This window comes from Rhinatrema bivittatum, chromosome 15 (assembly GCF_901001135.1).
Source record: "Rhinatrema bivittatum chromosome 15, aRhiBiv1.1, whole genome shotgun sequence".
In the NCBI taxonomy this organism is placed as follows: domain Eukaryota; kingdom Metazoa; phylum Chordata; class Amphibia; order Gymnophiona; family Rhinatrematidae; genus Rhinatrema; species Rhinatrema bivittatum.
Genome location: NC_042629.1, coordinates 28,876,753 through 28,900,440, shown reverse-complemented (window position 1 = coordinate 28,900,440; position 23,688 = coordinate 28,876,753). Strand labels below are relative to the sequence as shown.

At 44.5% G+C, this 23,688-nt stretch overlaps 1 protein-coding gene across 1 annotated transcript in view; it reads right to left on the bottom strand.

The window, feature by feature from the left end:
- Positions 1-11,244: 11,244 nt before the first annotated feature.
- The window catches only part of LOC115077055 (OX-2 membrane glycoprotein-like), a 32,275-nt gene continuing 19,831 nt past the window's right edge, over positions 11,245-23,688 (bottom strand). The window contains exons 4-7 of the mRNA XM_029579208.1: positions 16,784-17,065; positions 15,835-15,934; positions 14,616-14,808; positions 11,245-11,391 (exon numbers count right to left, since the gene is read on the bottom strand). Coding sequence (XP_029435068.1) covers positions 11,245-11,391; positions 14,616-14,808; positions 15,835-15,934; positions 16,784-17,065 — 722 coding nt within the window. The remainder of the gene's footprint in view (positions 11,392-14,615; positions 14,809-15,834; positions 15,935-16,783; positions 17,066-23,688) is intronic.

Genomic DNA, 23,688 nt, shown 5'->3' with positions numbered 1-23,688 from the left:
TGCAATAGTCAAGTTTGGATAAAATAATGGCTTGGAGGATTGTGCGAAAGTCATTAAGATGAAGCAGAGGTTTCAGTTTACTGTATCATAATGTTTATTATATCATAATGGTAATTCTATTTGTTCATGGCTTTCTGTGAGCCAAGCTCACATCCAAAACGCATTACAAAAATTCCATAGGAGTTCCAAGAGTCTTTTTTGCAGGATTTTCTTGCTGGCACCACAGCAGTACATGTAAATATAATATGCATGTTGTAAGTGATAATTGTGCCTCAGAAGACTGTACTTTTGAATATTCTTTTTAATGTAAATTTTGTTATCAATGCATAATTTAATTATGTCTGTAAAAGGTGTATGTGGGGGGTGGTGGTGGTGCATGTGCAAGGTTGTAGGGTACCTCATACTCTTCCCTATCCATGGGTTCTGGGGTGGGGTGTATGTGTGACAATTTTTAAAGATATCGATTGCAGGAGGGAGCTGGGCTTTATTTGATGGGCCCAGGACATACACTGAATAAATCGGGAGGGGGGGGGGGTGTGCATGTTATAAAATTGGGTGTACATGTGCGTGCACACATGTAGACCGCATGCGCTCCTTTTAAAATCCACCCCTTTATCTTTTTCAGGTATTTGGTGTAGTTTGTGTCTGATGTTTAGAAATAATGTTTTGCACTTTGGAAAATGTATATGAGTTTTAAATTATTGGAAGTTACCGTACTCTATTTATCAGCTGTTTTGAAATATTTTTATTAGTATGGTTTTACTTATATTGATGATTTATATTTCTTGATTTTATTGTTTGATGTTTTTTGAGGAATTGTAAATGTGTGACCACGTATTCTGCTAGGTAGGTTCTATAACCCCTATCCTAAAGGACCTTCACTGGTTACCCATCCATTTCAGAATAATATACAAGACCATACTCACCACATACAAAAACATCCATCAACTGGCTCCTATCGACCTTCAGATCCCTCTCCGACTACATATATCATCAAGACCGACAAGAGATGCATACAAGGGATCGCTTCAGGTACCGCCTTCCAAAACTACCAGACACATCACGTTAAGAGATCGGGCCTTCTCTACAGCCAGTCCACCCTTATGGAACTCCATCCCCCCAGATCTTAGACTGGAACCCTGCCTCTCAACCTTTAAGAAAAGACTAAAGACCTGGCTGTTCACACAAGCATTCTCGGACTCCATCTGATTCAACACCCCCAACCTCAACCCCCATTGTCATTACACTATTGTTAGCTATCTCTACTAGCGTTAGCCATTATTAATTAATAACTGTCCTTTCTCTTCCTTCTTCACCAAGTTCTAGCTACCCTGTTACATGTAACTGCCTTTTCCGCACCAATGTTCTAGTTTATGTTTATTATGCACTCTCGTTTTATGTGAACCAGCATGATGTGACTGCTGTCTCGAATGCCGGTATATAAAAATCCGAAATAAATAAATAAATAAATAAATGTAGGTATATATAGCAGCATGGCTTGTTCTGTTTTCCTAATAGGAGGTGTACTGGTGTAATAATTGTAGTATTGCCTTTTTGTAAGTAGGGTTGTTTTTGAGTGCTGGCAATTATTGCACTTTTGGCATGGGAGATTTATTATATCACTTTCAGCAATTTTTAATCTGGAAGAGCAATTAAAAAATGTTTTAAAAATAAATATATTGAAATTGTAATTCAGTTTACTCATGGCTGTCGGAGGACCAGGCCCATTGCAGTAGACTAATACCAATTCCAAGGGTCTTTTTTATTTTTTTTTATCATTTTACAAAATATTTCAAGAATAACTTGAAAATGAAATACATACACTTCGCAGAGTTTAAATTTTAACATAATTAATATAATCAAGTTAACAAAACCTAATCAACCAACAAATAGAAAGATCAATTTACAGTCCTCAATTTTCAAACTGCAAAGTATATTATTTAGCCCTCAATATGAGTCCAAAATTCACACAACCTTTTTTAATTTTTTGCAAGGTTTTACAGCATTGCATGTAAAGAAATATACTGTATAAGTGAGTTTTTTTACTTCATACGTCTATACTTTAAATGTTCTTGTTCATGTACAATCTATTATAAATGCAGCATTTTTAATTGTGTGTGGGGAGAGTATGATGGGGGGGGGGGGGGGTAGCAGACTGTAGGCTTCGCTTAGGGCACCTAATACCTTGCACCAACCCAAGAAAGGTTGCTGGGGGATGGGGGTGGAGTAAGAGGACTGGAGATTGGGACGTGGGCAAACTCGTGTGGCCTTGGTAATTATTTATCAGAGCCCTGCTCCGGACAGCTCCAACTGAATTTAAGACCTAGATGTAATTACAGATAATAATGACAAGAAGGTGCAGATGAAGTGATAAGGACAATGGATAATAAAAGCCACAAACTACTTCTATTGAAGATTCTTTGCTAAATGGACTTATTAATCCTAAAATAATTGAGATAATAAAGCATGCAGTTACAGAGTATCTAATCACAGAAATGCAATATTTAGATATTTCTCATTTCTATCATGCTCTATACAAGAGTGCTTTGCTGCAATGCAGGTACACACAGTCCCTACCCCAAAGAGTTTATAATCTTACTGGTAAATTTTAAAAGAAATGCGCATGCGCCCATTGTGACGCGAGCAAACATATGCCTCATTTCATAAAGTACGCACATAGCATATAAAATACTCATGGTATGCAAATACCAATAGCCTATACATACATATCTTATGTGAAGAGAGAGATAGCGAGAGAGAGAGAGCCTCTGTATAGGGTCAGGCTGACACTGTATATATAGGTACTACTGTAGAGGGGCACTTGGAGTGGGGGTGGGGTTTTGGGAGATGGGTTGAGGTTAGGGGTGTTATTACAGACACCTTCAGTGGTAGTCATTGTAAAATTGACATCATTAAAGAATTGTAGTCTTTAAAAGCAATGAAAAGTCTAACAAGAGGAGTTGATTTGTACACTGCAGTCTCTGCTAGCTGCATTGTACAAATCAACTCCTTCTCCTCGCTTATAAGGACTAAAATTCTTCGGTGATGTCAATTTACAATGGATACCCGTGAATGTGTCTGTAACACCCCCCCCCCCCTAACCCCAACCCACCTCCCAAAAACCCACTCCGATTCAAAGTGCCCCTCTACAGTGGTACCTATATGTAGAGTATCAGACTGGCCCCATACAGAGTCTCTCTCTCTCTCCTCCCCTTCCTCGTCAGGAGCTGTAGCAAAGTTATGCAGGTAACATACACCTGTTGCCTTTGCAAAATTCATGGTTATGCGCATCAGTCTTGGTCCTGCCCCCTGAATAGCCCTTTTCTGCCTCCTTATTCTGGACGTACATACATGCCTGTATGCGTGTCCTTTCCAGCTTCTTAAAATTCACGTCACTCGCGCACGGTCCACATACGCATGTATGTGGCCATTTTTGCGCGAGCAACGCTTTTAAATTCTACCTCCCATTGGGTATTGAGGTAATGGGAGATAAAATGGCTTGCCCAAGGTCAGTGGGAAAGGCATGATTTGAACCCAGGTTATTAAACTAGGCCTACCTTTCTCCAAGATGCAGTAATAGAGTAATGGAAAGGTGATCTCATCAGTAGCAACTGTGATTATTGTCCTTTCATATTATGATCCCCAAATGTTATGATCCCAAACTCTAGGGGCCAAACATGACATTGACCTTTTTAATGTAAAGTTAGCATATGCAATGTACTTTCTACTTCCATTCTACTGCTTGAAATTTTTAAAACCAAATATTACTCTATTTCCCCTTTCAATTACATCAATGTAACCTATCAATTGGGGTTCTCAACTAGCAGTCCAGGGGCACACCTCCAATTGTAGGGCTTAAGGTATCAATGCCTTCCATAAGCCCACTATGTTCCAGGATTTCTTGTCAGGGGGGAGAATAATCTCCTTGAGCATTGTTTTAACAGTTTTTTAAGATATACAGTAATAATCTCGCTGGACAATGAATGTGGTTTCAACATAACATTACTGATAATTGATTGTAAGGTGAAATGAATAGCAATTTACAAGTCCTTGTTCAATGCAGTCCATTACATTCCCATTTTCCAATAAATCTGTGACTCTGGCCCTGGCCCATCCCAATGTCAGGAGCAGTTTTGGAACTTCCTCCCAAGATGGTGGACAGGATGCTTAAATTTGTCTGAATGACATAATTCAAAGTCCCATTTCTCATACCTTGATTCATTTGTCATGAATAGGCTTCAAACTTCTTATCCAACCTCTTTACAGAATCTCTTGATGATAGGTAGTTGTTAGAACTGGAAAATTGTGGCAACTATTCTTTCTTCCTGTTCTCTTCTCCTCCCAGGAATGAATGAGAATCCATTTGAACAACGACTTCTGAAGGGTCATTTGATCTCGCCGGGTGAAAGATTCCTCTGAAAATTCCTCCCCCAGTGATGGCAACTAAACACCATTTGCTATGGGGAACCCAGTTAACCAGACAAAAAATAAAAATTCAGTCTTCAATAGTCAAACAAAAAGGAAGGAAGAGTGTGTGGCACCCCTAAAGGTTGGCCACAAGATTTTTCTAAGTAGCTCATGAATCATGTACAAGGAACACCACTTTTCAGCTCCTCCTCTTGGCAGCCTCAACTAAGGGTTGAGAGGATAGTAGGTGTGTTTTTGGTTTGGCTCTTGAAGAAGAAGGAGCTCTATTTAGTTTCTGCCTAAGTGAGGCCTTTACCCCTCATTGGGTGTGCTTTTGTTAAGGGAATTCCCTGCCAGGTACTCCCTTGTCAGTGTGGGCACCCCTGAGAGTTTTAATTGAGAACTTTTGAGACTGGTGTACAAATACGCGAGTAAATTGGAAAATGTAAGCGCTTGTCTTTTAAAATAGAAGCTTATGCGCTTAACTGTAGGCCCCGCCCAGGAACGCCCTTAGACTGTCCCTGTTTTAAGTGCACAAAAGTGAAAATACATGTGTATTTTGGACTTTTATAAATACTGAGTATGTGAGTAGAGGCTATTTATGTGCATATATGTTATGACTATCGGCCGCGGCAAGCAGCGACCGGGGCCAGTCACTTACCCCAGCAACCGGACTGACCGCCGACGCTGAGGCTGGCGTCGGTGGTTCCTTCAGCAGCAGCAGCCGCTACTGCTTCAAGATGGCTGCGGCGTCCTTCCCCGCACGGCTAAGCTCTGCCCCCTGAGGTCTCTAGGGCCGCACGGGCGGCTATGGCCTCGGTTTGAAGGAACACCTACAGGAAGTAGGTTGGTTCCTTCCTGCTACCTCCAACCTTCAGGGGGACTATTTATTTAAGGCAAGGTCTGAGCCCTCAGACCTTGCCTTGGCTTCTTGGCTCCAGTGTTAGTTCCTGATCTTGGTTCCTGGTTGCTTCCTCTGTGTTTGATCCCTAGACTGGCTACTGAACTCTCTGGCTCTCGACCCCTGGACTGGCTGCGGATTCCTCGGATTCTCGACCCCTGGACTGGCTGCGGATTCTTCTGGCTCTCGACCCCTGGACTGGCTGCGGACTCTTCTGGCTCTTGATCCTTGGACTGGCTGCGGAGTGTGCTGGCTCTTGATCTCTGGACTGACTTCTGTTACCTCTTCAGTTTCCACGACCTGCTGGAGGCGCCAACTTCTGTTTCTCGACCTGCTGGAGGTGCCAGCTTCTGTTTCCACGACCCGCTGGAGGTGCCTACCCCTGTTCTCTCGACCTGCTGGAGGCGCCAGCTATCTGGACTAAATGACCTGCAGGAGGCGCCTGCATCCAGATCTTCTTCAATTACCTCCAGCGACCTTCGTGATTGGCCTTGCCTACCGACGAGAGGACTTCATCCCTCGCCGGACCAAGGGTCCACCTCCAAAGTCAGAACAGTAAGCCAAGGCCATGGACCCGGCCGAGGCCTCCGCCCTAAGAGCAGTTCCTGGTTTGGCTCAGAGGATCATGGAGCAACAGAGTATGTTAGAATCCATGGCTGCCTCAATAGAACGACTCAACGCTCGGCTTGACGCTGTAGTCGCAACATATTCTAGTCCTCCGGCTCCTATTCCTCCGCTAGTACCCACTCCGCCTGTTACTCAAAGTTACCATCCACCTGTTCTTCCTCTACCCATGCCACCCCGATATGGCAGGGATTCTCGTCTATGCTTGGGATTCCTGGATCAGTGCAGCATGCATTTTCGCCTTCAACGAACTCTGTTTCCAGATGATATAACGAAAACCACCTATATTCTCTCATACTTGAGGGTAAGGCTCTGACCTGGGCCTCTCCGCTCTGGCAGCACTCGGATCCAGTATTACAGGATCTACCATGATTTCTTGAACTGTTCCGAATTGCGTTTGAAGAACCAGGGAAGCAAGCTGCTGCCAGTACGGATCTGCTGCATCTTCGACAAGGAAGACAATCTATTTCAGATTACAACATCGAATTTCGGACACTGGCGATGGAACTTCATTGGGAGGAATCTGTTCTACGATTTATTTATCTAGAAGGTCTATCTGCCAGAATCAAGGACGAGCTAGCCGCTCTTGAACTTCCTTCCTCCTTAAATGCAGTAATTGAAATGGCTACCAGGATCGACCGATGGCTACAAGAAAAGGCCCGGGAAACACTAGGATCACGGAGGCGCCCGGCTACCCCTTACATTCTGCCTTTCACCTCTACTACATCGAGAGAATCCTCAGTTCCCGAGGGACCGGTGGCCGAACCCATGCAATTGGGCCGCGGACCTCTAACACCTGAAGAACATCTGAGACGTCGCAAGGCGGGCCTTTGTCTTTACTGTGGGGGAGCTGGCCATCGTATTGCCACATGCCCTATTCGGCCGGGAAACTCCAAAGCCTAGGGTGCTCAGGGGGAGTCACTCTAGGTCTCGCCTCCCCATCTCCCCCACTCACTTTACAAGTCACTCTGGACATCAGTGGACATGTATTTAACACTTTGGCTTTAATAGACTCTGGCGCGGGGGGAGAATTCATTTTGCAGGAAGTAGTGGATCAACTCCGCATCCCCACTCAACTCTGCTCCACACTGTTGATCATCTCTTCTATCCATGGGGAACCATTACCTGGGAAAATCACACATCACACAGTACCTATAAACTGCCACATTGCACCCGACCATACCGAACAAATCACCTTCTACATCCTCAGCAAAGCCATCCACCCCGTTGTGCTCGGGATTCCCTGGCTTCAACGCCACAATCCACAATTCGACTGGACGTCTTTGAAACTTATTCAATGGGAAACCAGATGCCATGGGACTTGCTTACGGAGATCTACTTCTGATTCTAGCCTCATCTGCACTTCGGTACTACAGAAACTACCCCCCACAATATGCACAATTCGCAGACTTTTTTCCAAAGAGGCCGCGGATATTTTACCCCCGCATCGAGAATTCGACTGCGCTATTCGATTGGTTCCAGGATCCACTCCTCCGCGGGGTAGAGTTTATCCTTTATCTGCCATGGAGATATGGGCGATGACTGAATACATCCAGGACAACCTACAGAAGGGGTTTATCTGTCAATCCAACTCTCCTGCAGGGGCTGGTTTCTCTTTTGTTGAAAAGAAAGATGGGACTTTACGTCCTTGTATTGACTTTCATGGTCTTAACGCTATCACATCAAGGATTGTTATCCCCTGCCTCTTATTGCTGAACTGTTCGATCGTCTGCAAGGAGCTCAAATATTCTCCAAATTGGACCTGCAGAGGGTGTACAATCTAGTTCGGATCCGGGAGGGAGACGAGTGGAAAACAGCATTCAACACCAGAGATGGACACTATGAATATCTAGTCATGCCTTTTGGTTTAACTAATGCCCCTGCTGTTTTCAACATTTCATTAATGAGATTTTTTGAGACTTATTATATATTTGTGTGATTGTTTATCTCGACGATATTTTGATTTTCTCCAGGGACCAACAGTCGCACCACCAACATGTGACGCAAGTTCTACAACGTCTAAGGGAACATCACTTATATGCCAAACTGGAGAAATGCATCTTTGAAGCAGAATCCTTACCCTTTCTAGGATATATTATTTCAAATCAAGGGTTCGAATGGATCAGACTAAAGTGAAGTGTATAAAAGAATGGCCCCGACCCAATGGGCTACGAGCTCTCCAACGTTTTTTGGGTTTCGCTAATTATTATCGTCAATTCATCAAGAATTTTTCTAAACTGACTGCACTGTTAACTGCACTTACACGTAAGGGGGCCAACATCAAAACCTGGTCGGGTAGCAGCGATGGAAGCATTCCAAACTCTCAAGGACGCTTTTCTGCGGCAACCCTGTCTCGTCATCCAGATCCAAGATGTCCATTCACGGTGGAGGTAGACGCTTCTACGGAGGGGGTTGGAGCAGTTTTGAGTCAGAATGATGCTGGTGGGAAATTCCATCCCTGTTCCTATTTTTCAAAGAAATTTTCACCTGTGGAACGCAATTATTCCATCGGCGATAAAGAACTGTTAGCCGTCAAACTTGCATTTGAAGAATGGCGGCAGTGGCTAGAGGGAGCTCAACATCGGATAACAGTCTTTACGGACCATAAAAATCTGACATATTTACAACAAGCCCACCGCCTGAATCCGCGACAAGCTGGGCGTTATTTTTTACACATTTTGACTTTGAATTAAAATATCGACCAGCCAGTAAGAATATTAAGGCCGACGCATTGTCACGATCATTTATCTCCGAAGACATAGAAGAACCCTTACAGTACATCATTGACCCTGCCCGTGTCATTCTTTCAGCAACTTTCATGGTTCCCGTTGGTAAGACCGTGGTACCCAAGAGGCTCCATAATAAAGTTCTAAAGTGGGGACATGACTCTCAGTTGGCAGGGCATCCGGGACGCAGACGTACTCAGGATCTGCTTCAACAACACTATTGGTGGCCAGGGATGCGTAAAGACATTCAAGCGTATGCTGACTCCTGCCCTGTTTGTGCGCAGCACAATAATCCTCCTGGGAAACCTTGGGAGCAGTTGCAACCACTTCCTACACCCACAAGACCATGGACACACATCTCCACTGATTTTATTGTAGACCTCCCAGTTTCTGCATGACATACAGTAATATGGGTGGTAGTTGATAGATTTTCTAAAATGGCTCACTTTACACCCATTGCCCGCCCTTCCCTCCGCTCCACAATTGGCACAGCTCTTCATGGCACATATTTTTCGTCTCCACGGAATACCCCAGCACATCACGTCCGACTGTGGGTCTCAATTTATGGCTCGATATTGGCGAGGTCTCTGTACCAAGTTTCAGATTGCACTGGACTTCACCACGGCTTTCCATCCCCAGGCCAATGGGCAGGCAGAGAGAACGAATCAAGCTCTGAAACAATTCTGCGCTCTTACGTCAACTCCCGACAGGACGACTGGGCGGTTTTGCTGCCTTGGGCAGAATTTTCCCACAATTTCCATTCCTGTACTTCCACTGGATCCTCTCCATTTCAAATTGTCTTCGGTCATCAACCGGCCCCACCAGTACCGCTACCTCTGCCTGTCTCCTCTCCGGCAGCCCAGCTCACCGCCATCCACTTCCAAAACTTTGGACACGTACGCAACAATGTTACTGAAAGCGGCTCGGACCGCTAAGAAATTTGCTGACCGACATCGGAGACCCACACCATGTTTTCACCCTGAAGATAAGGTCTGGCTCAGTACCAGATATATTCGTCTACGGGTTCCCTCGATGCGTCTAGCTCCCCGGTACATTGGTCCCTTCCCGGTAATCAAGCAATTGGGGCCCGTGACTTATCGATTACGCCTTCTGGCTACTCTACGCATTCACAACTCATTTCATGTTTCTCTTTTGAAGCCATTGATCCTCAACTGGTCCTCTCGGAAGGTTCCTGTTTCTTCTTCAGTAAGGGCGGAAGACGACACTTATCAAGTTCGGGAGGTTCTTGATATTCGCAAGCGTGGTCGTAAGTGGGAGTATCTTCTGGCCTGGAGGGATTTGGTCTAGAAGAGAATTCATGGGAGCCTGCTACGAACATCTTGGACAAGGATCTCCTAAAAAATTTTTCACATCAATCATCCTGGGAAGCCCAAGACTTCTAGGGGGAGGCCTAAAGGAGGGGGTACTGTTATGACTATTGGCCACGGCAAGCCGCGACCAGGGCCGGTCACTTACCCCAGAAACCGGACTGACCGCCGATGCTGAGGCCGGCGTCGGTGGTTCCTTCAGCAGCAGCAGCTGCTACTGCTTCAAGATGGCCGCGGCGTCCTTCCCCGCGCGGCTATGCTCCGCTCCCTGAGGTCCTCTAGGGCCGCACGGGCGGCTATGGCCTCGGTTTAAAGGAACACCTACAGGAAGTAGGTGGTTCCTTCCTGCTACCTCCAACCTTCAGGGGACTATTTAAGGCAAGGTCTGAGCCCTCAGACCTTGCCTTGGCTTCTTGGCTCCAGTGTTAGTTCCTGATCTTGGTTCCTGGTTGCTTCCTCTGTGTTTGATCCCTGGACTGGCTGCTGAACTCTCTGGCTCTCGACCCCTGGACTGGCTGCGGATTCCTCTGGCTCTCGACCCCTGGACTGGCTGCGGATTCCTCTGATTCTCGACCCCTGGACTGGCTGCAGATTCTTCTGGCTCTCGACCCCTGGACTGGCTGCGGATTCTTCTGGCTCTCGACCCCTGGACTGGCTGCGGACTCTTCTGGCGCTCGACCCCTGGACTGGCTGCGGGGTATTCTGGATCTTGATCCTTGGACTGGCTGCGGAGTGTGCTGGCTCTTGATCTCTGGACTGACTTCTGTTACCTCTTCAGGTTTCTTGACCTGCTGGAGGCGCCAGCTTCTGTTTCCACGACCCGCTGGAGGTGCCTACCCTGTTCTCTCGACCCTGCTGGAGGCGCCAGCTATCTGGACTAAACGACCTGCAGGAGGCGCCTGCATCCAGATCTTCTTCAATTACCTCCAGTGATCTTCGTGATTGGCCTCGCCTACCGACGAGAGGACCAAGGGTCCACCTCCCAAGTCAGAACAATATATGCTCATTTTTAATTGCGTAATGTTTGGAAAATTCACCTTTAAAAAGTTTCTCTTCAATAATTTTGCAAACATCGAATTGTTCCCTGCATTTAAACTTATCATATTCCATCCACTATAAATTTCCTTCCCTCTTCTCATCTTTTTTGTTGTTTCAAGTAATAATCTTATATTCTATATGCCTGTTTTTTCCAATTCATTCTTCTGAAGTTTCGACTTCTCTAGGTACCCTGCACGTTCTGCATTTCTCCTTCTTCCTGCTAAATCTTGTTAAAATCATCCTGAAGTGATTTTTTCAGTCTCATGCATGTCCTCATTTTCAAAATGCACCTAGACACCTTCTTTTTGCCATCCTCTGGTTTCTGGTCTATTTTCCTCTGCTTCACCTTGGTTCCTGGGGTTCCCACCTGTAAATGTAAAACATCAAACAGATCAATGCAGGTACTGGAAGAGAAGGTTTCTGGAGATTAAGCAGTCTTCAGAATACTGATTTTTCCTGCTTTAGTCCCACTGCCTGACTTTTTATATACCCTCTTAGAAGGCAGAGATCTTTTGCTCACTCAAAACCTGCTAAAAACCCACCTTTTGAGGCAGCTTCTTAAATCGTAGATGTGATTCTTCCTGAGCATGACTTTGTTTTTAACCAAGTTTCTACAATAATCAATTACCTGAACCTCATGCAAAGTTCCCAGAGCCTCTTTATTTGTTTGGTCTAGTGTGTCTTGGCTAGATTGTGAACTCCATGGAGCAGGCACCCTGTGTGTGCCTTGGAGCATTAAATAAATAAATAAATAAATAAATAATAAAGTTGAGCAGAGAGAGATATAGTGAGAGAGCATTTGCCCAGTTCGACTGGCCTGCCGCAGCGAGAACAAGACGGGAGAATGCATGCCCACATACAAGGAAATCTCGTTTCACAAGGGGTTGCTTCGTCACAGGAAGGCCTGAAATGGAACACCAGCAGAACCATCAGCAGGAAAGTGGAAGGACTGAATGCAGAATACATTAACAAGAGCTGAATGAAATATTCAATCAGGAGCTGTTTTTTGCCATTTGTTTTTAGACTCAGGGGAGGATTACAAACAATGTAATTGTTGATTCAGACAACAACCAACAAGGCCTGAACTACACAGTTTGGATAAACAAATAAGCGTGGGGGTAGCTTGCTTATCACGGCGGTTACTACCCTAAATCAATTAAGCCTGATACATCACTTTGAATGCATATACAGCATTGCTCTCTGTTTCAATGGCAGGGAGAAATGTGGAAAAGAGGATGTACATTCAGACAATATCCAACAAGGCATTGATCTGTGCAGTCTAGGTAAACAAGCATCGGGGTAACTTGCTTGATGCGGCGATTACTACCCTTAACCATTAAGCCTTATGATTTATCTTTTGTTACGATTTCTCCTGTAGCTGTGCCACAGGAGGCCTCTCACCTTTTTCTGGAGGCCGCTCCGAAGCCAGGGCCTCGCTTGAGCAATTGTCCGGATCCTGCTCCACGGCCTGAGAGGCCTTCGGCGTTGTTCGGGGCCTACTCGAGGCCTGCTCTACTGCACCTGGACGTTCTGGTTTGGGCCATGCCCTTCTCCCTAGGGGCAACCCCGCGGCTCCTCTCCACTCTTATAGACCCAGCGAGGGGCGGCCCCATCTGACTCCTCCCAGGGAGTTGCCTGTATAAAAGCTCTTCTCCAGCACTCATGCCTTGTATCGGAATTTACTTCGTCCCTGGAAGTTCCGGTCTTCCAGCCCTCCGTCAGGCCTCTGTGCATCATTGGAGCTCCATGTCTCGTCTGCTTCCTGTGTTCCATGTCTTCATTTCCTGAGGTCCCTTGCCCAGGCTTCCTGATGTTTCACTTCCCGATGTCTCGCTTCCTAATGTTCCAGGATTCCTGATGTTCTTCTCCTGTGCCTTAAAGTTCTCCTGACCTACCAGCTCCTATGGTTCTCTGGATGACACTCGCTCCGTCATTGGAGTCTCCTCACAGCTGGATCCATTTCCTGTGTTTCCGAGTTCTCCTCACCTGCCAGCTCCTATGGTTCTCCGGATGACACTCACTCCGTCATCAGAGTCTCCTCGCAGCTGGATCCATTTCCTGTGTTCTCGAGTCCTCCTGACCTGCCAGTTCCTGTGGTTCTCCGGAAGACACCGGCTTTGTCATTGGAGTCTCGCCTTGGCTGGTTTCCTTCCTGCGCTTGTCCCGCTCTCCGCGTGGTCCGTGACCAGCCTCTTCAGGTTGTGTAGGGCGCGCAGAAGAACAGGGTGGTCCATGACCAGTCCCGCGGGTGGACTGTGTAGGGTGTCCTGAGAGACAGTGCCAATGACTACCTTCCCAACTTCTCGTCTCGTCTAGAGTCTTCCAAGTTCCTCGTCTCGTCGACAGTCTTCCAAGATCCTCATCCACTTCCGGTGTCTTCACATCCTGAGTCTTCTGTGACAGCAGGCCTCCGTCTGCCCTCATCCTCAGTCCGGCCTGCTGCTTCATGCCGATACCAAGCAGCAGGTCCGAAAGGGCTGGGAACGGTCGGAGGACTGTTCATATACGAACATCACATTGTTGGCTCCGGAAGCATACAGGTCAGACCTTGTCTTCGCCCATGCTGGGACACACCGCCAACCCTCGGTTCGGTCCTGCATTCGTCTGGGATCGGGCCGAGGCCCAAAGGCACACTAAAACCCCCTCATTTGCATGCGAAAATCGCTAAAATGCACCCCTTTGTGCGTGCCGCCCCCGATTTTCTAACAGACTCGCACATGTTATAAAATCGCGCATCCCCCGATGCGCACATGATGTGCGATTTTTATAACATGTTGAGTCTGTTACAAAATCGGGGGGCGGCGCGCACAAGGGGGTGCATTTTTAGCGATTTTCGCATGGCAACGCAGCGGGGCCTTCCCCATTTCCCTCCCAGTCCGCTCCAATTTAGGAGCAGACTGAGAAGGAACTTTCCTACCCTCCCTTCCCCCCTCCTCCCCCCCCTCTAAAAACAATTTCAAATTTTTGTTACCTTTTATTTTATTTTGTTTATTTTGTTACCTTTGTTACCTCTCACTAATATATTATCTCTTAGGAGCAAAGATTTTTATACTTATATGACATTGGGTCCTGGGGAGAGAAAGTAACCTATAAGAAACTCGTTATTAAAGATTTTTTCACTCAGCACTGCCTGACAGATTATGAACCCAAGACAGAAGATGGGGAGAAGGATTTACTGTTGCTATTAGGTTTAATAATTTGGGTTGTGGATGGGATATTATATTTTTGGATGGTTGTTTTGGCATAGTGCTTAAGAAGGATATCTATGACTATTATTTGTCTGTAAATGTGGCTATATATGACCTGTCAGTGTGTTTCTGAATAGTTTTATTGTTCCTTGCTTTGAAACTGATAGCATAAATGTAAGCTACCAAGCAAAGTGAAATAAATAACTAAAATAATTGTCTTTTGCTTTTCTTGACAGTATGAAAAGAAAGAGTTATTTTCCTGGCCAGCTAGCATCTGTTGGCTTTCTTTCCATGTACGGTAGGCTATGGATAAAATCATGCTAGTGATACAGTGTAAATTCCCAACACTGGGAGAATAAAATGTTTGTTTAGTCCCATTAATAAGGCCCACTGTGATTCTTACATGTGTTTTCTCCGTCTGGGGATTGGTTTTGCAAGGTGTTTTCTGGGATGCTTCACCCAGGGTCTGGTACCGCAGTTCTCTCTCATCTGGTCTGCTGGGGCCATCTTCAACCAAAATGTTGGGGGCATCCCCTTGTTGGGTTTTGATCGGTATTTTTAACTCTGGAATGCTAGGTACACTTGGAATCTCTGACCTGTAAGTCAAAACACATACTGTTCAATATCTCTTCCAACACAACTAGGTTGAGCAACCAAAATATCTTATAAAAGGAGATAATACAAATTCAGTGGTGAATTTTTAGTTAAAGAACAGCAAAGTTCACTGTCTCAGCAAAGTAAGCTGCTGTATAGACTACATCTAGTACTTCTTTTAATCATTTTCCAATGTGATGATATAATTGTTTCAACAGCATAAGACTTTGAATTGAATTTTCAAGCCATTGAATTGGTCCCTGGTTTCCCATTCGAGTAATGTAAAATGGAGTGTTGCATTTAGGATACACTTAAATGCTGTGAGAATGTGTCCATCATGTTATTTATTTATTTATTTATAAAATTTATACTTGTTTGATCCACTGTTCTTGGTGGTTTCTAGTAAACAAAAAATGATTTTGAAATAAGGATAGACCTTGGTAGAATGGTGTTCTTGTTATTTTTTATTACAGTTCATGAGAAGCCCCTGAAATAGACATCATACCAAACATTGTGCCTGAACCAATCAGACTGCATTTCATATGAGGTCATTGCTGACAATTTCTAAACATGGCTGTATCAGAAATTTGAGGCAAATTAGTTAAACCAAACAGTGTGGATAAATGTAGAAGCATGGTGGACAAAAAAACCCAAAACATACGGCCCTATCATTCCTTCAAAGATTCCCTGTGCTTGTTTGATGCTTTCTTGAAAATAACACTATAAAAGTTTCTGAGCCATTCTTGACTCTCAGCTCCAGCATTCCAGACATTATAACTGGATGGAGACTCAACAGGAGCAAGGGCACAGTTCTCGGGTATTTGGGGTAAGGCTATGGGACAGGGAAGATGCACTCTGCCCATACACAAAGAACTATATATAATGCCAGGAGCAAAGCTAGTAACCTAATATTTTTTAGGAAGAATTTTGACTGATTTTCTAAAAGTGAAGACTATGTTATATATAATGGAAATTTCTGAGATGCCCTTGTAAAATGTATATTTCCCAACAAATGAAAAGGCTCTCACTTTCTAAGTTTCCTTGTCCAAATCCACACAAAGATGCACACTATCAGGACAGGCATGCTGATTATTCCCCAATGATGATGTCTTATTTCTCCATCAATGGCTGAAAACACAAAGCAACAGAGAATATGAAACAATCCAACCAGACGTAGAATTTAAATTTCAGGTTTACAACCCACTCCACACCACATGTTCTCCTCCACCTTTGCCCTGGTCCTCTCCCTGATGGAGGAAGGCCTCCTCTGAGATGACCCATTAAGGGCAGCTCCTGGGCCAGCAAGGGTCACTCCTCGAGCTGCATTCTGTTGCCATTGCTCATGAGTGGTAGACTCATCATCTCCATGATGTGCCAAACACCCATACCTACATCCTGTGTAATTATTCTGCCTTGTGCAGCTCTCCTCTGCCTCTCTCATCTGGGATCCCTGCTTCGCCCTTCCTGAGAATAGAGACGTATGTCCCAGATTCTCCTCTCCAGAACAGAAAACAATGGAAGGAAGCTTCTTCTACTGGGGGCTTCTTCTACCCAGATTTACCTATTTTCTGTAAAAAATTAATATTTATGTGCTTCATGAATTACAAAACTGAGCTAACAAAAACAGCTGGCTCAGCACATGCTCCCATCTTTGAGAGTATGCTGAGCATTCAGTTTTTGCTAACATGCCACATCCCCATCTACATAATAATGACACATCAGAACTTCCTGTGTGATTGAAAACCATTCAGCATTGTGCCTCATAATCAATTTTCAAAAAAAACAGTAGCTTGCCTAAGTGCCTAAATGCCTTTCAAAATTGCTCTCCCCATGATCAAGGATTCCCAGCCAAAAAACTGGGTGCCAGCAGTTAAATGGTTCATGGCCCATTTCCTCTTCCCCCCAGTTGGAGCGCTTTGCCTAATCTGCTATTCCTCAGAGGTGAAAGGTTGCATTCAAAAACTGGAAGGGACTCACCTCTACCCTCCGGATACTGGAAGACTAGAAGTTCCTTGCTCTGCACTGGGTGAATGATAACACAACTCAGAGATTGCAGAGATTCTGCAGAGAAGTTGCATGTGCTCGTCACAGTGACTGTTCCATCAGCATTCTGAGTTCTCGACTCCTGGGGTGGACCAATCAGGGCTGTCTCAGGCTTCCAGTTGATTTCTGGAGTAGGCTTCCCTGTAGCTGTGCAGTTGGCTAGAATAAATCCATCAGTGCTCTGGTCTGAATGCAGGGCACTTACTTCAGCCAAGGCTGGGAAGGATAGGGGAGAAAAGTGCAGATAAATGAAAACAGCATTTACAATAAAAGACATTTCATTGTAATCAGAGCTATGTAACTCTAGAGCGTTGTCCACTTACATTGTCCAAAATGTCATAACCTACTTCAAAGTACACCTTCACAAAAATTACTTTTTGAAAGTAATCCTTCTCCGTTTCAGATAATGCCGCTCCAATATGCTCCCAAAGTCAGACGCGCATAGTGGCGGCAAAGCATCAAAACAACCCTTGTCTGCAGACGGTTCTGAACTGTTTGCACACATCTCCTCCCTAGTGGATTCACTCTTGAGTGTGTTCCATCCTCCATTTATTTGTTGGTTTATAAATACTAGAGTGACATATTGGTCCCTATAAAGTCTCTCTCTCTTTCTTTCTTTCTCTCCCCCCCTCCCCCCATATAGGGTGGTATAATCAACAATATAGACTTTTCAGCCATGGCTCCCCACTAGAAGTAGAAATCAAGTCATCGGGGTCTTATTAGACCCATCCTGGGGCACCAATCGAGGCTGCCCCCCCAAAACAATAAAATAAATTCTTATAAATGCGTGTGACTACGAGCCCCCATCTCAGCCAACTCCTTATTCCTCCAAACCCAAATAGTGACCCACGTCCGTCCCCCCCCACCCCAGACTCTCCCGATACCCCAGTACCTTAAAATCTGCATTGGTGTTAGGTTCAGGGCCTGGGGTGTCCCCTAACCCCAATTAGCGCCAACATGACCTTGCTCCTATCACATGTCTGGGGACTGGGCCATGGCCATTTGGCTTTGTTCCAGGTCCTTGCCCCATCACATGACAGGGTTAGGATGCAACTTTCTATTCATTTACCTAAATTTAGATGCCTAAATTAGGTGCCTAGTTCTGAAAATCAGTGCTAAGCTCCTGTTTCCCCACCCTTACTCTGTCCCTGTAGCCATCCACTTTTTAGGATCCTAATGAAATTAGTTTCCTAAATTTAAAACTTAGTCCTAGTAAATTTTCAAAAAGGCCAATTTAGAAGCCTAACTCCAAAGATTAGGAGCCTAAACTCTTCAAAAATTGGGACCATAGTAAATAATGGCAGATAAAGACCAGAAAGTCCATCCAGTCTTCCCAGCTGTTATGATTTTTCCTGTTTCACAATCTTATCCTACCTTCTTAATGCCTCCCCACCAGTAGAGACCCTCAGTAAGCCTCTCTACTAGCCTTGTCATGATCCTTCTCACTGTAGCTTTCATCACCACTTGTTTGAGTCCCTTGAAAGGCATCCACAATCTTTCTACTTCTTACAGATTCTGCAGAAAGGTTATTCCAATCCACATCTGTCAGATTAAAATCTCCATTGAGCTGCACTTCACCTTCCCGACTCACCTTTTGGCAGGGCCGACACATCCTATTAGGCAAGCTAGGTGGTTGGCTCGGGCATCGACCCTTAGGGGGCACCAAAGAGCAGCCAAGTGGGGCCACAAGTGGAGCCTATCCCGCTCACGGCAGAGGAGTAGAGATTCAGTGGGCTACAAGCACTGCCCATCCTGTTCGTGGCCCAAAGAAGCAGACACTCAGCGGGCGCGAATGAGGTAAGAGCCGAGGCTGAGACTGGGGGTGGGGGTGGGGTGGGAGTGCTAGGCAGAAGGCTTGCCTAGGGCGCCTAACATCCTTGCACCGGCCCTGCCTTTTGGATGTTTTTGGCCAGATCTCTGTCCAGTTCCTCTGAGTGGCAAGTAAACCACACCAATGTAAATGGAAGTGCCATTACTTCCATTTTTAAAAAAAATATTTATCTTATTTAGACAGAGTGTAATGGTAAATGAAACCTACTCTGAAGAGAGAACCATGTTAAGTGGCGTGCCACAGGGATCAGTGTTGGGACAGATTCTGTTCAATAACTTCATGACCGACATTGCAGAACGGTAGAAGGTAAGGTTTGTCTATTTGTGGATGATACTAAGATCTGCAATAGAGTGGACACGCCTGAAGGAATCGAGAGAATGAAAAGTGATTTAAGAAAGCTGGAAGAGTGGTTGAAGATTTGGCAGCTGGGATTCAGTGCCCAGAAGTGCAGAGTCCTGCATCTGGGATGTGGTAATCCAAAAGAGATGTATATGATTGGGGGGGAGGGGGGGGGAGAGAGACTGACGTGCATGGACTAAGAGAAGGATTCTGGCAGAAATAGTGTCTGGCAATCTGAAGGTGGTGAAACAATGTGACAAGGCAATAGCTAAAACCAGAAGAATGCTGGGCTGAATTGAGAGAGGAATAACCAGTAAAAAAAAGGAGGCGATAATGCCCTTGTACAGATCCTTGGTGAGGCCTCACCTACAGTACTATGTTCAGTTCTGGAGACCGTATCTCAAAAAGGATACAGGATGGAGGCGTCCAGAGAAAGGTGACCAAAATGATGTGGGGTCAGCATCGGAAGACTTACGAGGAGAAGCTGAAGGATATGAATATGTACACCCTGGAGGAGAGGAGGTGCAGGGAGATATGATACAGACTTTCAGACACCTAAAAGGTTTTAATGATGCATGAACCTTTTCCATTGGAAAGAAATCAATAGAACTAGGGGTCATGAAATGAAACTCCAGGGGGGACGACTCAGAACCAAAGTCAGGAAATATTTCTTCATGGAGAGCGTGGTGAATACCTCAAATGCCCTTCTGGAGGAGGTGGTGAATACAAAAATAGTCAAAAAATTCAAAGGGGCATGGGATAAGCACCGTGGATCCCTAAAGGCTAGAGGATGGAAAAGAGGAAAAGAAGAAAAGAGTGCATGTGGGTAACTTGTTTGTGCTGTGGTTACTATCCTTAACCAATTAGCCTTGATGCTTATTTTTTTCTGATTTCAAGACTATTGACCACAATAACAAAGAACAGCCTTGCGATAACAGCAAATAAGCAAATACTATAGTCTTTGGTACAATTTCCTTTAGTTTGTTCCGTCCCCACCCCCCTATCCTCCCAGCAACACTGTTAATACTGCACATCAAATGTCAAACAAAGGAATATATTATATATAACATCATAGTGTTCAAAATCAGGGTTGTTTTACTTTCAGCCAATTTATATGCAGTTCCCATTTCTTATTACATATCTACAAGTTATTACATCTCAAAGCAGTAAGGTGACCAAAAAAGTATCTCTCATGACTACCTCTAGAGATGGACAATAAGGGGTAGATTTTCAAAACTTAGGCGTGCACACATGGACATGCGATTTTATAACATGATCCCTGGTCCAAAGTGGGACCATAGATGTTCAACAGAGTGCATATTTCTTCAGCTATCACCGTTTTAAGCATAATATAGCATCCCTCATTGTCTTTGCAAATTTCCCAAAAATCAGCACAAACATTCTTAGAAATTAAAACCCGCACTCCACCATATTTATTTTTCCTAGAACTAGACGCTAGATACATGGATGGGGAATCCTTTAGATTTTATCAGCAGCTCATCCTTTATATGTAAATGTGTTTCCTGTATAAATAGAATGTCTGCCCTTAACATCAGTGCTTCTTTGAACAACATGCTCCTTTCAGATGGAGAATTTAAACCTTTAAAATGTATTGAAACTATTGTAATAGCTATAATGTAGAAAATAAACATAAAGGCCCAAGATGTCATTAGAATGTAGAAAAAAAAAAAAAGGCAAATAGCTGTAAAGTGTTCAATTCTCAACCTCTGAAAAATAACCTTGCACAAGGTAAAACAAAAACCCTCACAAAAACCACACATTGTTTACTCCTTCCCAGTGTTGTCTTACCCCTCACAGAAAATTCCCTTCTCCCCGCTCCATAATTGTTATAATCTACTGCACACTTTACTGTGGAGGATTGACATCTCTCAAGGCCGACACTTCTATTACCTGGAGCTAAAACATAAAAAAGTAAATTCAACTCCTGTGAAAGGCAAACTTTCTTTTAAAAGCATCGGCTTGAGGAGTTAGTCAACTAAGTGGTCATCTTGAATGAGTGATGCCACTTCCTTCAAGCACTGATGCTTGATGCAACTGCAACATTGCTCTCCGCTTTGACGGCAGGAGGAAAGGGGAATTGGATTCAGACAGCAACCGAGGGCCCCGACTTTTATGGTCTGGAAAGCTGATAAGCATGGGGTAACTTGCATCGAGCCGCAATGACTACCCTTAACCGATGATATGGTCTTACCTACCTTAACCAATAAGTCTTGATGCGTTTGATGCCATTGCATCATCGCTCTCTGCTTTTGTCGGCAGGGGTTGGGTGGAAGAGGAATTGGATTCATACAACAACCAACAGGGCCCCTGGCTTTTATGGTCTGGGGTACTGATATGCAAAAATAAGGGAAAAAGCATAGGACTGCTTCTACAGCCAAGTACGTAAGCAAAGCACATCAAGCAGCACTGTCTGAATTTTCAAGAAGGCTCATCACCCAGTAAAAATGTTGCTAGCAGTCATTTTTTTTATGGGTTATCATAAGGCTTGGGGATAACTGCATGGAACGGCAGTTGCTATCTTGAAGAGAAACATGGGTGTAACCTACATGGCATGGCAGATGCTACCATAAGAAGCTTGCTGGGCAGACTACGGTAGATGGATCATTTGGTCTTTTCTTCCATCATTACTATGTTAACAAATACAACTCAAGAATGAACTTGATTTGAAATCAGACATCTAGTTATAATAATAAGGGAATAAATTAATAAAAATTAAAATAAATGAAACGCAATAAGATTCTGCTATATGAGGGGGGAGTGTCCACAGTAAATGTACAACACCAAATCAAGAAAAACAGATCCTCAGAGGAAACAAAGAGGGCATGCAGAGAGCAGCTTAAACCAAATAGCACAAGAACACCCACCAGTTTATCCAGTGGAGAGGGGGGGGGGGATATCACAGGAAGGTCCCCAACCAGGACCCATTTTGGAAGACAGAAAAGCAGTGAGCTGAGGACGATTTTAAAAAAGGCACGTTAAACCCTGGTACTACCACAAATGTAGAACAAAGCTGCAAAACCTGAGGTTGCATAAAAAAATATTAAGGAGCAGACTAGGAGGGAAATTCCCTACCCCCTACCCTAACCTTTCTTCCCCTTCCCCTATCCTATCCATCCCCTATCCCTATCCTAGGCCCCCCCCATTTTTTAAACTTACTTTTTCCTCCTGCAAAGGAGCTGCAGCAAATGGCCGCTGTACCAGGCGCCCCTAGCCCCGCCCCCAGACCGCCCCTCTGCTGAGGCCCGGCTGTTGTGCGTGTAATAGGGGTTATGTGAGCCGCCGGACCCTTTTAAAATGCACACGTAACCCTGTGTTTTACGCACGTGGGCCATTAGAAATCCGGCCGCCAGTGTAGCAACTTCAACCGCTGCCGAGTCACCATCACTTCTTTTTACAAATGAGTACAGCACTTAAACTTTTCCCCTGTGTTTCAGTTGCTTGGATATTCTTGACATAAAGAGATAACCCTCTCCCTTTTCTGTCATCAGTATCCTTATAGCGCAGTACAGCCGTGTCCCATTCATAAGTCTCCGTAATAGCGATAATATACAAGTCTGCCTCCACCATTAGGGCCTGCAGATCTGAAACTTTATTGGCCAGATTCTAAGCATTTGTGCTTATAACCTTCTGGCTGTTCCTCCTTGGCTTGCTGTTTTTCCTGATCTCCTTTTCTGCCTTTTTGCCAAGGAGTGATTAATTTTGTTATTTTATCCACTCCACCTCCATTTCCAGAGATAGTTTTCAAGGGTGATGAGTCAGATGAACTGAACCAAATCACTGTGTACCTGGAAGATGTAGTAGGCCAGATTGACAAACTAAAGAGTAGCAAATCACCTGGACTGGATGGTATGCATCCTAAGATACTAAAGGAACTCAAAAATTAAATTTCTGATCTATTAGTAAAAATTTGTAACCTCTCATTAAAATAATCCATTGTACCTGAAGACTGGAGGGTGGCCAATGTAACCCCAATATTTAAAAAGGGCTCCAGGGGCAATCCGGGTAACTAAGGACCAGTGAGCCTGACTTCAGTGCTGGGAAAAAATAATGGAAACTATTCTAAAGATCAAAATCGTAGAGCATATAGAAATACATGGTTTAATGGAACACAGTCAACATGGATTTACCCAAGGGAAGTCTTGCCTAACAAATCTGCTTCATTTTTTTGAAGAGGTTAATAAACATGTGGATAACGGTGAACCGGTAGATGTAGTGTATTTGGATTTTCAGAAGGCGTTTGACAAAGTCCCTCATGAGAGGCTTCTAAGAAAGTGAAAAAGTCATGGGTTAGGAGGTGATGTCCTTTCGTGGATTACAAACTGGTTAAAAGACAGGAAACAGAGAGTAAGATTAAATGGTCAATTTTCTCAGTGGAAAAGGGTAAACAGTGGAGTGCCTCAGGGATCTGTACTTGGACGGGTGCTTTTCAATATATATATAAATGATCTAGAAAGGAATAAGACGACTGAGGTTATCAAATTTGCGGACGATACAAAATTCTTCAGAGTAGTTAAATCACAAGTGGATTGTGATACATTACAGGAAGACCTTGCAAGACTAAAAGATTGGGCATCCAAATGGCAGATGAAATTTAATGTGGACAAGTGCAAGGTGTTGCATATAGGGAAAAATAACCCTTGCTGGAGTT